General features: G+C 30.7%; 1 protein-coding gene across 11 annotated transcripts in view; it reads left to right on the plus strand.

Annotated features, from left to right (window-relative positions):
• Positions 1–13,241, plus strand: part of LOC106878725 (potassium channel subfamily T member 2) — a 747,999-nt gene that overhangs the window by 620,471 nt on the left and 114,287 nt on the right. For all 11 annotated transcript variants that reach the window (XM_052970033.1, XM_052970046.1, XM_052970049.1 and 8 more), the window contains one exon: positions 11,213–11,260. In XM_052970033.1, the coding sequence (XP_052825993.1) occupies positions 11,213–11,260 (48 nt within the window). The remainder of the gene's footprint in view (positions 1–11,212; positions 11,261–13,241) is intronic.

Raw genomic sequence — 13,241 nt, forward strand, 5'->3', positions numbered from 1 at the left:
TATATATAGTTGATAGGAAAGTATTTCAAAATAAAATAATGGTTAGCTGCAGTAAAAACTAATTTAGACATCAAAGAAATGAAGACGTCTCCTTTTTGCACTTTGTTGCTTATTTTCTATCTTTCTCTATTTTTGTCTCACTTACTCTCTCTCTTTCTCTCTCACTCTCTCATTCTCTTTCTGTCACTGTACTTATTTCACAATCTCTTTACCTTCATTCTGTCTTCCCTTCTCTTTTCTTTATGCATGTTTCTGGTGTGTGTATTTCTATTTCTTATTTCTACTGCTAGTTTGGTACTTACTTTGGTGCACATGGAAGGTGTGCTGCACAAAAAGCTTTTTGTCAAGTTTCCTTTGTAAGGTTTTCCTTTCAGTCTCATGAGGTCAACAAAATAAGTAAAAATATTAATGACAATGTTATCATATACCATTCTATTATTCTAAAAAATTCCCTTATATCAAGGCAGTCCTTATTACTACTAGTTTGTAAAACTTCATTTAATTGCTGTGAAATGAGAAACCATTGTTAAACATTATCTTGTAATAGAAGCTGGGTCTATTATTTTCATGATTCTATATCAAATATTTCTTTTCATGCATCTCAGTAGTTTAACCCTTTGTAAATAAATTTTTATTACTATTTCTCTGATCAATCTGAAACCTACCAATGCTATTAGTTATTATTTGTTCTCAACTAACTTCTTACCTCCTCTGATTTCATATCTTCTCTTCATTTTGTTTTGATCATTGAAAGTTTCCCTGAGCTCTTTTAAGGCTTCTTTCCTATATTTCTAATACAGTGTATTTTCATTCTGAAAGGAAATTACTTTCCTTGCAATATAGACTAAAAGATCCTAATAATTATGTTTCTCATATTAAATTTCAGTTTCTCTTTAATATCATCACCAGGTTTACTATATAATTTCTCTTTGCGCTTGTGTAAGTGAGAAAACTAGGAGGAGAAAGAGAGAGAGAGAGAGAGAGAGAGATCTATTTTAAGTTTTACTTTCATAACTGACAGGTTACTAAATGTCTGATACATGTGTTGTATTGTGTTACCAATAAAGACCCTACTTGCCAATCATGACTACAATTTGTGATTAAAAGTTGCAACAATTCTGACATGAATCCTGGACTTGAGTTACCAAGTTATTACATAGTCTTCTGCTAATGAGTTGAATATTTGTGTTGTTTGTAGTATGTAGTGTGACACATTTGTAATATACTACATCATTTTAAAGCAGAAAAGTATGAGGACAAATATGATTTGAATAAATTGAAGTATGAAAATTTACTGTATAATATAGGAGCAAATTGAAGGAAAGGAAGTTTCATGGCTCATCAGTTTGCAGAATGAACAACTACATTTTGTTGATGTTATTGATGAATGTTTGAGAAGAGAGTGACCACAAATGGTTGATGAAAAGGAAAGAGGCAGGTGCAATAGTTCACTATAAGCCGGAGGTTATCATGCTTGTTATGAAGAGCTAAGCTCATTATTATAGTATAATGCTCACAATAAAAAGAGATGTCCCTGCCTAGTCTGATAAAGACTGTGCAGCATGAAACTTTGAAATCATTGCCAACACTATTCTTGTAAAAGAATAATAAAAATTATATTTACAAAAAGTATTGAGTAGTTCTTTATAATAAATTTGCTTTTATTATGACTCAATACAAAAACCAGCATTAATATATATTATATAGTTATAAATACACATACATAGAAATATATATACACACACACACACACACATACACACACATATTATCATCATCATCATCTTTTAATGTCTGCTTTCCATGCTGGCATAGGTTGGACGGTTTGATTGAGGACTAGTTAGCCAGAAGGCTGCACCAGGCTCCAATCTGTTCTGGCAAGGTTCCTACAGCTGGAAACCCTTCCTAACACCAACCACTCTGAGAGTGTAGTGGGTGCTTTTTACATGCTACTTGCATAGAGGCCAGTCAGGCAGGACTAGCAACAACCATGCTCAAATGGTGCTTTTTATATGCCAGGGTACCCAAAAGAAACCGGAATTTTTCAATATTATTTTACTCCCTTAAATTTACATATTTACAGTTTTATTGCCTTAAAAGCATTCTCCATTTGAAGCAATGCATTGGTCCTGATGCATTTTCCTCTGTTCAAAGCAGTCCCAGAATTCTTGTGAGGTGATGCCTTTTAATGCCTCCATCATTTTTTCTTCACCTCTTTGTGTGGGCATGCGTGTGTGCGTGTGTGTGTGTGTGTGTGTGTGTGCATGTGTGTGTGCGTGTGTGTGTGTGTGTGTGCACGCTCACGTGCACATGCATGCGTGTTTATGTGTGTGTGTGTTATGATTGTGTTTGTAAGTGTGAACTGGAAATAGGATTGAACATTTTTGTGCGTGTGGAAGTTCTTGAAAGACCAACTATAGAACATAGATTAAGGGTAGCTAACAAATTAATTATGAAGATAAAGGTATGGAAAGTTGCAGGTCCCTTAAGCAAAGTTGCTGAAATGCTGAAAAGATTAGACTAAAAAAAAAATTTTATAGTTACTTGCTCAATATTGTAGTTCAGAAAAGTGCCAACCATTAGTAAGTATCAGTGCACAATGCCAAAGAAGTTGTATGAGTGAAGGTCTATTTATGAAGTCTCAAATCATGATAGTATAGTTTCAAATATGGGAAAATGGCCAACAGAACAAAGGTCATTATGATTTAAAAATCACAATATAGATCTAGTTTGGATAAGATACATTTCAGTTTGTACTAGAACATAGAATATGATATGTTTCTTGTGAGACAATTGCAAATAAAGTTTTTGACTAAACTCAAGTATCTAAATTTCACAGTTGACTTGTCAGAAATGAGAGGAGGCTCCCACAGGATACAGACTGTTATTGCAGAGTCTGTCAAAGAGTTTCAGTAAAAGTTCCAAACTTGGAAAATTTTACATTCCAAAAGACTAAAAGTGCAAAGACCAAGACGAAAGTATAAATTAGTAACAGAGTTAAAAGATGTCAGTTTCAGTAAGTTTGCTTGGTATATAAGAAGAAAATAGATAGGATTCTGATATTGTGTACTCAGTGCAAACAATGTATTCAGAAAATACAGAAGCCTCTTGTTAATTGATACAGTACAAAGACTACTAAACACATAGTAAAAGTTGGTAAGAGGGGCACTCATAGAATGATGTCTATGAACCGATCATTGATGAGATTTTGTTTGTTTTTTATTTGAGTGGGTGATCTAATTAAAGAACTTTTGAATAATTTATACTAAATAGTCAGAAAGAATGGAAAAACTTCAGGTAGATGTTACATTCTTCCCATGCATAAGGATTCTCCTCCCTATATGAAATTCATAAGAAATGTGCTACTGTAGTGGTAAGACATATAGTAAATGTTGAAAATTTGCAGAACCTAGAGAGAAATGAACCATATAGTCCATTGTTTGTGTAATGTTATATAACATGACAGCTGGAGCACATGTGAACTGAATGCTACTAGTATTAAAAGTATGGTCTAGTGTATGCAAAAGAAACAAATGCCTATAGTGAACATAGGGTAAAAATTGATAAATAACAAATGAGATGTCTTGATAATGGAAAGTGATTCTTGGTACAAGATGGTGAGAAGTATTGATAACACTGAGATAACACTGTCTGAAGACAAATTTCGATATGTTGTATAGAAGACAGATCCAATTCATTTCAACAAAGAAAAATTGATCTTAAAATCATGATATGGATGACTAGAGCAATGTTGAAGTAAAAAGCAAAGTGAATAAAATATTGGGCTTACATGTGGTTCATGAAGTACAGATTTTCTATAGATGTTGCCTTGTGATTCTGAATAGAACACATAATTTGACATCATTTCAGTTCACCAAGCTGTTGAAAATAGGTACTAGATTTTCTAGCAAGAAACTAAGTGGGATTGATTGCCTATTGATACATATCTCTGACTGTTAAAGGTCAAGTACTGACAGTATGTGTGGGATGATTGAATATTAATTTTTTTTTATGCTAACCAAACATTGCTATTGGGTCATCCCATAAATAATGCAGTTTTCTTATACTTCTTTTATTTTTCAAAATTAAGATAAACAAAGTTCTTTTTCAATCTAAAATATACTCTCCTTCATTTTCTATACTCTTCCATTTATCTGGTAGATTTGCAAGGCCTCTCTTCCAAAATTCACTTGTCCATTATGAAAAAGCTCCTCCAATACTGTTCTGATCTCACCTACAGAATTCTTATTTTTTCCATCCAAATGATTTTGAAGATTGCAGAATAAATGATAATCAGATGGGGCAATGTCCAGCAAATATGGTTGGTGGGGCATCGTTTCCCATTCAGTCTGCTCCAGTCTTTGGAATGTCATCCTCACTGTATATGGCCAAACATTACCTTGATGGAAGAACACCTTTCGTCTTGAAACCAAAGATGGTGGCTTTTCTTCCAGCGCTGACTTACGCCACTCGAGCTGCTCACAGTAAATCTCCTTTGTTATCGTTTGGTTTGGGTTTAAAAGTTCAAAGTGGACTAAACCTTTTGTATCGCACCAAACAGATAACAACACCTTCTTTACCTTGGGGTGCCAGTATTTCTCCTTTCCCTACCCACTGTATTTGGTGCTTGACATTTTTATAGAGAAACCATTTCTTGTCACCAGTCATTATTTGCTTCAAAAACAGTTCATTCATGAGATGTAATGGCAAAGAGCACACATTCACTCTCTGCATGTGATTAGACTTGGAAAATTTGTGAGGAACCTATTGACCCAATTTGCTGACTTTTCCGATGGCACGCAGGTATCAATGAATGGTTGAATGACCAAATTCAAGCTTCTCTGCTAGTTTCTCAACAGTTACTATGGGATTTTGTTCCACCAGGGTTTGCAGGACATCCTCGTTGAACTCTGCAGATCTTCCAGTATGAGGCTCGTCTTCTAGGCTAGGCTGTAGTTTCTGGCTCGGAATTTCTGGAACCACCGTTGACACTGACTTATGCTTATTGTTAGATCTCCATATACTGCATTAATATTCCTTGCACTTTCCATTGCATTGTTGCCTTTATTGAACTCATAAAGCAAAATATGCCGAATATGCTCCTTTGTCACTTCCATTATAGCTTTGAAAAAATAACTGTTAAAATCAAACTGCACTCTTCAAAACTTGCATTAAGAATAAATACAAGGTAAAATTATTGCCTGCTGTTATAGCAAGTTGATGCAGGTAGTTTATCCTATCTCCCTCCGACTTTTACTTCATGCAGTTGAAAAAAAATCACATTATTTACAGGATAACCCATAAATATTACTGCACATCAATGCATTAATTATGGGATAACTCATTAATATTGCACGAATGAGGGTGTCATTAGCTCATAGTTCTGAGTTCAAAAGCATATAGTCTTTGAACACATTAATGCACAATAATATTGCTTTAAGTGGTAAAATATATCCCTGTATATGTGATTTAATATTTGTCTTGTTGGATAAACTGAATATTCATTACATATGTTACATTATGATGGCAAATTGGTTGAATCGTTAAAGCAATGCACCTTCCTCTATTTGTTCTGACTCTTTGTCTTCTGAGTTTAAATGCCACTAAAGTCAACTTTGCCTTCCAACCTTTTCTTCCTTCAGCTGTCACATTTTGGAGTTTAGAGTAGGAGGCTCGTGTGGGTGTCTATGACTGTTCACTACTATATGGGCACCTAGAAAACATTATTAAACAGCATGGATCATGCTGATATCAAGTCATACACAAATGTGTGTTGGTGTACTTTTTTTACATGTATAACATATTATATGTGAATGGATAACTCGAAAAACGTTTTCTTGACTTAAATTTTTTCAAGTTGATGCCAACTGTCTTTGAATCTTTTCAATATATTCCTGATTTTTTCTCATTAATTCCTTCATATTTCTATAATTAAATTGTTTTATGATATAATAAAATGCTGTCAATATTCTAGTGTAATTTGCACTTTACTTAAGTGTATGAAACAGATTCAATGTAAATTCAGATGAACTGTAGTCAAAAGTAAATCAAAATATACTTTATTAAACTAGTTGTAATATTTAAAGTATTTCAACAGTAATTTTGTGTAAAATTAGTAGAAATAATATTTATAATTAAAAACATAGTTTTCAGTATCCCTAAAACATATCAGTATTAATAAATATGATGACTTATTTTGTTCCCATTAAGGTATCTTTATTTCTAAAATCTAATACTGGATTTAACTAATATGTGGCCGCCTTTTTTCTGCTAACTGATATATTTTTTAGCTTCTCAAATTAGCTGCATGCATTTCTCCTTAACTTCAAAATCAGCACTTGTTTCCTTTTAACTATTTCTTAAATCTGTTTATTGCTTTTACCTTTAATTTTGAACATATTCTCTTCAACTATAGATTTAATAAGTTGTTTTTTGCACAGCTGAAAGCATTATTGAAAGCAATTTTCAATTCAGGTTTTTTTATGTGTATGTATGTATGTACTTATGTATGTATACGTGCATATATATTTATACATACACAGATGTATAATTCTATTAAATATAAACATCAAAAGTCTACTTAGATGTGTATAAAGAAACCTTTTATGAAATTTGAAACTAAATCAATTTTTCAACTGTGCAGTGAGTTCATCCGTGAACAAAAACATTATTTCATGGATCAAAATATATCTTACTTTTCAGACAATCATTTCCTCACCAAATTTTGTTTCTGTGAAATGCACCTTAAATTTAATGTAAATTTTTTTATTTTGTTTTGAAAGTTTTAAAATTTTTTAACCTGTTATTTGCTACTTAAAGACATAATTGTCACTTCTTTTAGATTAATTGTTTAAAAAAAAATGAAATTAAATAAATGCTTATTTTTAATTTCAGAATGTTAAGTAATTTGCTAATGTATCATCTAACTTTGTTATATATTATTTATGGCAAATAGTTATTGTATTTAATTGTGAAAACATATAGGTTTAAAAGTCAAGCAACATCTTAAGTTCTATTTTTTTTTTTTTATATTCTTTGCTATAAGTTTTCTTGTCACACCTGAACAAAAAGTGTGAAACAGGATTGTAGAGGGAGATTTAATTTGTTGGCCTCAAAGTATCTCAAAACAATATAACAAAGACTACATACCATCTACAACACTTGTAGGAGGCCACTTACAATTTTGATGCGTGCAAAACTATCATCAGAAAAGTAAAGAATTTCTCGGGTATTGCAAGGACTGCAAGTTTTCACTTAAAAAGAGGTCTTAACTTACTTTGCATTATCCTCTTACTTACCTCTTCTGAATGAAGATGGTCCTGTTAGTGACACTTCAACTGAAAAACACTACATTTGCTACCTCTTCTACTTCCAACTCCAAGCTGCCTGCACTCAACAAAACTTTCCCCAAATTCTCCTTCATGCCATCAGTATCATCACCTCATACTACTGATACTTGTAAAAAAATTCTAATCTCTTCAATTCAATTTGGTGTTCAGTCTCAACAATATTTATTTTATCACTCTGAGTGAACTTACCGAACTTTTCAATCTCTCTCTCATCCACCATATATATATATATATATATATATATATATATAATCATAAATATACAGGGATTAGCATGAGTTGCTTCTCCAACATACTGAAAATTTAGAAATAGCAGTCAAGGAACTACTGATTCCAAACTACAAACTTTTTCTCTAACGGATGGCGATATTTATGGCACACATAGAACAAAAAACAGAAGAGAAAAGCAAAAACAAACCTGCCTTTAGTTAATTGAGTACGACGTTTCACAGTTAAGAGTATGAAGGTACTTTATTCCGATCTTCAGCCCAATAGTTCTTTGACTGCTATTTCTAAATTTGCAGTATGTTGGAGAAGCAACTCATGCTAATCCCTGTATATTTATGATTATAAATGGTTTTACCGATAAAGGTTTTTTTTCATACTGAACTACTTGGCAAAATTGTTAATTATTAATTTTATTACTAATTGACGATTCCCTGCCCTATATCTATATATATATATATATATATATATATATATATGTACTACCTGGGAAAATACTTTGGAAGTGGAGAATGACTTTGACTGTCCACACAACACTTTTCATACGCCTTCATTCCCTCAACTTCAATACACTTTACAGTTCCCACTCTTATTTACATACACATGTTCAAACATCAATTACATCAATCTCACAATTATGAGAAGACCAAAGAAGATAATGGACACTGCTCTTCCTCTTTCTATAAACACATAAAATGTTTTTAAATGATGGATGTTATTTATTGAAACATAAGTCCTTGATACTGTCAGTTTTTGAAATAGAGGTTTCACTTATTACATGGACGAATGATGTAACTTCTCTTTGACAGTAAAGGAAAAGGCAACAGTTTTAATTAGATAAACAAAAGCTGTATGTTTTACATAATTCTCTCCAAGAAAATGCTAACAAACGTTAACCAATGCAGTTATTTACATGGACATTCACAAATTTACTATATTTTTACAATGTATTAAACAACAAATATAAATTCTTGAATGGTAGATGAGTCCACAACTTGGAAAAGTCATACTGGGTGGTAGCTATATAAGGTCATTTACATCACATTATTTTATCTCTCTTATCTATTAACTGCAAACTTATACCAAATGTAAGAAATCAATATTTCTAAGTTAAAATACGTGAATATATTTTGTTCACATCAATCAGGCTCAATTTGCATTGAAACCAAAATTTAATATAAAGCCAAGGTGAACATTCTTTATTTAGAATATTTAACAATTATTTTAATAATACTCAAGATTCTTTGCAACAAGTTTATACCATACTGTTTAAATTATTAAAACTCTTTTTTTTATATCTGTTACAAAATGAAAGTAATTAGAAGATACTTACATGTATCTTCTAATTATTTGAATCATCTATATTCTTTCATGAAAACATTTTTGTCAGCTATGTTAAAAGTTAAAGTTAAATGATACATATTGGCAAAGAAATTTCATCAAACTGTAAATGTTTATTATTTTAAATATTATTATTTCAAAGAATAATTAAGGATATACTACAGTTTACAAAACTAAAAATTTATGATTGCAATTTATTATTTTGTATTTATATGGTATCTAACATTTACTTCAAATATCTCTAGAATTTTTCATTCTACTGACTATTATTCTCAGATATTTTAACAAATTTTTCGTATATCATAAAAAAAGTTGGCAAACTTCTTTCTCTTTGTCATGATTGAGAATTGCTTCATTCCATTCTTTTGGTTATGTTGTTTATTTCTGAATTTGAAAGGTAATTAAACATTATCATAATTTAATAAACATCAAATATAATATATTTGTATAATACAAAAAGAAAACAAGCATACAATTTCTTTATAAAATTCTACAAAAAGAGCAGAATATTACTTATTGATACTATAAATACATTTGACTAAGTATGACAGTTTTTTATCCATTTTCTATATAATTAATTTCAAAACATTCCCAATGCTTTCCTTAAATAAAAACCAGCTGAATTATGTCTTTCTTAGTAGCAGTTTACATTCAATTATCTTTTTTGATTTACCTATGATCTCACAGTACAAATATTATTTTTGGTTCCAATAATGTTTTTAATTTTTGGCTTTACAAAAGGCTTCTATGACCGAGAACATACATATATTGGAAAGTAAAAACAATTTCTTGGTTTTCTACAAGTTTTAAATTAGAAGTAAACCCTGGTTAACTTTTGGTTCTATTGTGATAACAGGAATAAAATAAAATCTTGTTATTCTGTTTTATTTAGTGATATGAATAAGTTGTTTGAGGGAATTGAAGAGTAACAACCATGTTAATAACCATAGAATATGATGAATTAAGCAGGAATATTCTTATGAGAAAAAAGATAGTTGCTGAACTTATAAGTAAGATTAGAATCTCAGATTTGGTTTTCTTCCCTTTTCTCTATGCAGGCACTACTTCACTTGAATGGGCTGTGATTCAACCTGAGGCTTGTAGTAAAGATATTTATAATATATCGCTTTGCTTAAAAAATCTCTTTTGACAGCTATTAGTCTTATTTTGGAATGGTTTGCTGTAATTGAGATAGGTGATTGAAAGTTTAACTGTTACTATTTTCTGAAAACAGCATATATTTTTTAATGGGATAGAATTTACTATTCTAAGGTATACAATTCAAATTAATGACATATGGCTAGCTAATCTTTCATAGTATAAAGAAATATTAGATATTATAAGTGCTAATTCGAGATAGAAAAAAGAAACAGGCCCACTGAAAGGAATCTACCAATCCTTTTCTTACAAAACTTTTTTTTTTACTGCTATTTTATTTTAATTGTGTTATCTTTATCTCTTGAAGATATTTTTATCTTGACATTTTCATCTCCTGAAGATAATTACTTAGTATAACAGAACAGGTTAAACTCCATTTATAAATATTATATATTTTAATGGTTAACATAGCAAAATGCCTCACCTTGATTTACTGTTAACAATAAGGAACATCATGAAGTGTAATTGGTAATGTGGTTGTCCAGCAAGTGACAATGTGTGGTTTGAATACTGCAAGTGGTCTTGTTTCACTTTTTATACCAAACTGATGTTTATATTTAATATCACTTTATATTCTTCGTGATTAACTGACCATATGACATTAACTTGAATGTAAAAAAGGCATTGAGTGAATGAATGAAGCCATTTTTAGAATGCAGTAACTGCTATAACATCTGACAGGCTGCCAGTAGTACTATGAAAATATAATAGATATCAATAATACATATTTAATTCATTACTAATCAACATGAGACTCATATCCTTAAATATTATACAGGATAAAAATGTTTTGAATTATTTTTTTTTCCAAAGAAAAATATATTACAAATAATAATAAAATAATTCAGTTCCCTTTTATCATATTCAAAATTGCTATTGTAGATTAATAAATAATTTTAACAAAATTTTAAATATTTCTTGAAAAGGTTTGTTAATTTTAAAACAAATATAGACTATTATTTATTATATTAATATCAAATAAATAACAGCCATCAGGATATTTCGTTGTTTATATTTTAATTCTGCTCGTACTCTAAATTCTATTTGCAAGAGAATATTACATAAAAGAAATCACTTAAGGAAGGGTTTCCTATTGAAAAATAATCAATATATTTTCAATATATTTAATTTTTTTACAGTATTTGTCGAAAAGAAACTGACTCAAATGAATCTACAAGTATAAAATGGTAAGTTCAGTTTTTTTTCTTTGAATTCTCTGTAAAACTAGAATATTGATTGTATCAGAACTGTTTTGTTTTTATGCTCATAGATTTTTTCCAACAGCAAAGATTAGTTCACCCTTTCCTCTTTTAATTTTTTAATTTTTTTATTACTTTGTTTTGATAAATACTCACATGCATGAAGTTATCATCTTGCTAGAGTCAGTTTAACTGATTGAAACTGGCACTGTTAGGTATTTGCATCACATTCAAATCTACAAATATTTCTTCAATAATATTTTATGCCAATACTTTTTCAAAAATTATTTCTAAGTCATTTAATCATAATTCTAGTGTATAATAGATGTCCTCATTCTCAACATAGACATTTATATTTAATTTCTTTGAATCAGCTGACACCTCAATTCCAATGTTTTTAGAATACATTACTTTCTCTTGTATCACTCTCTTGTTCTAATTCTTTGTCCTTCTCTCTCTCTCTCTCATTCTTTTTCTCCCTCTCTCATGTTACTTCTGTCTAGTTCATTTATCTACAGCTGTTATGTAGTTATCTATCATTCCCTCACCCTCTCTTCTATCACCCTTCACTTTGGCTCTCTTTTGCCTTGTTGTGCTGCATGGGGGAACAAATGTATGAAAACAACACAAGAAAGAGGTGATTCTCTTTGGTTTTGCAAGGGATTAGAAAACCTTCTACTGCTGGGGAAACGATGAACAGAGATATGTTACAGAGAACTTTTTAGTCTTGCCAGGTTCCAAAATGATCATAGCACAATACAATGTCCCCATATGCTTTGTAAAGTAGTTGGTGAATTAACAAAAGCATTGAAGGACAGAGATGAATTTTTAGTCTCCTTGGGAACTTCTCTAGCACAACAAAATGCACACAATACACTTTGTAAAGTGGTAGGCAATAAGATGAGCATCCAGGTAAAGTGGTAGGCAATAGAAAAGACATCCAGTTGCAGAAACCATGCCTTAATGAAATGTACAAGTGAAAGTGGTCCCTAACCTGTTTAGGCTGTCAGTAACTATGAATAAGAATTAATTCAGACTGTCAGATATCCAACCCAGGCCAGCATGAAAAAGTTGCCATAAAATGATAATGATATTGTTCTGTTCTTAAAGATGAAAATGTAACAAAATTCTGTATCTTCCTTTTATTTAAATGGTTTTTATACCAACTTCACACGTATTGTGGTTTAGATATCTGGTATTATCATGAAATGCATAAACCATTATTTTATTACATCATCTTTATATCTTGTAAAATTTAATTCGATTTAATTGTTTGTATTATGCCAGGTAAAATTTAATTTCACAGATACAGAGAAGATATATCTGATATCTAAAACAGAACAAAAATATATATATATAGTTTTAAAATTTTGTTTGGCAGAATAAAAACCTATATTCATATGTATATTAACACTTTCATGATAATAAGAAATAGAATTATACATATTTAACTGGATGGTAATTATCTCTAAATTAAATCTGAAAGAAATAACTGCATATATTAGAAGAACAAACCTTTTTACAAATTGTCAAATCAGTATAAGAAATTTAATTTAATTCAATATTTAAAAAAATTCAATAAGTATTATTGCACTTCTCTCTCACTCTCTTTCTCTCTCTCTCTCTCTCACTCTCTCTCTCTCACTCTCTCTCTCTCTCTCTCTCTCTCTCCCTCTCTCTCTCTTGTGATATGTGCATGTTCATATAATACCTTATGAATTCAACGAGATGGCAATTCTGTTTGAGTTACATGTAGAAAAACCCATATATTTAGTCAACAAACCCTTTTTTACAAATTATTGAAACAAGCTCAGAAATTTTAATTAAATATTTCTATTTTAAGATTTTTCTCAGTATTGTAATACTAGCTCTCAACCATCCTCCTCTACTCTTTCCTCCTTAACTTCCCTCTCATAGCAATATGTGCATGTTCTGAATACACCATATTAGTATGTGGGGGGGGGGGCAC

The sequence above is a fragment of the Octopus bimaculoides genome, chromosome 1 (assembly GCF_001194135.2).
Source record: "Octopus bimaculoides isolate UCB-OBI-ISO-001 chromosome 1, ASM119413v2, whole genome shotgun sequence".
NCBI classification, from domain to species: domain Eukaryota; kingdom Metazoa; phylum Mollusca; class Cephalopoda; order Octopoda; family Octopodidae; genus Octopus; species Octopus bimaculoides.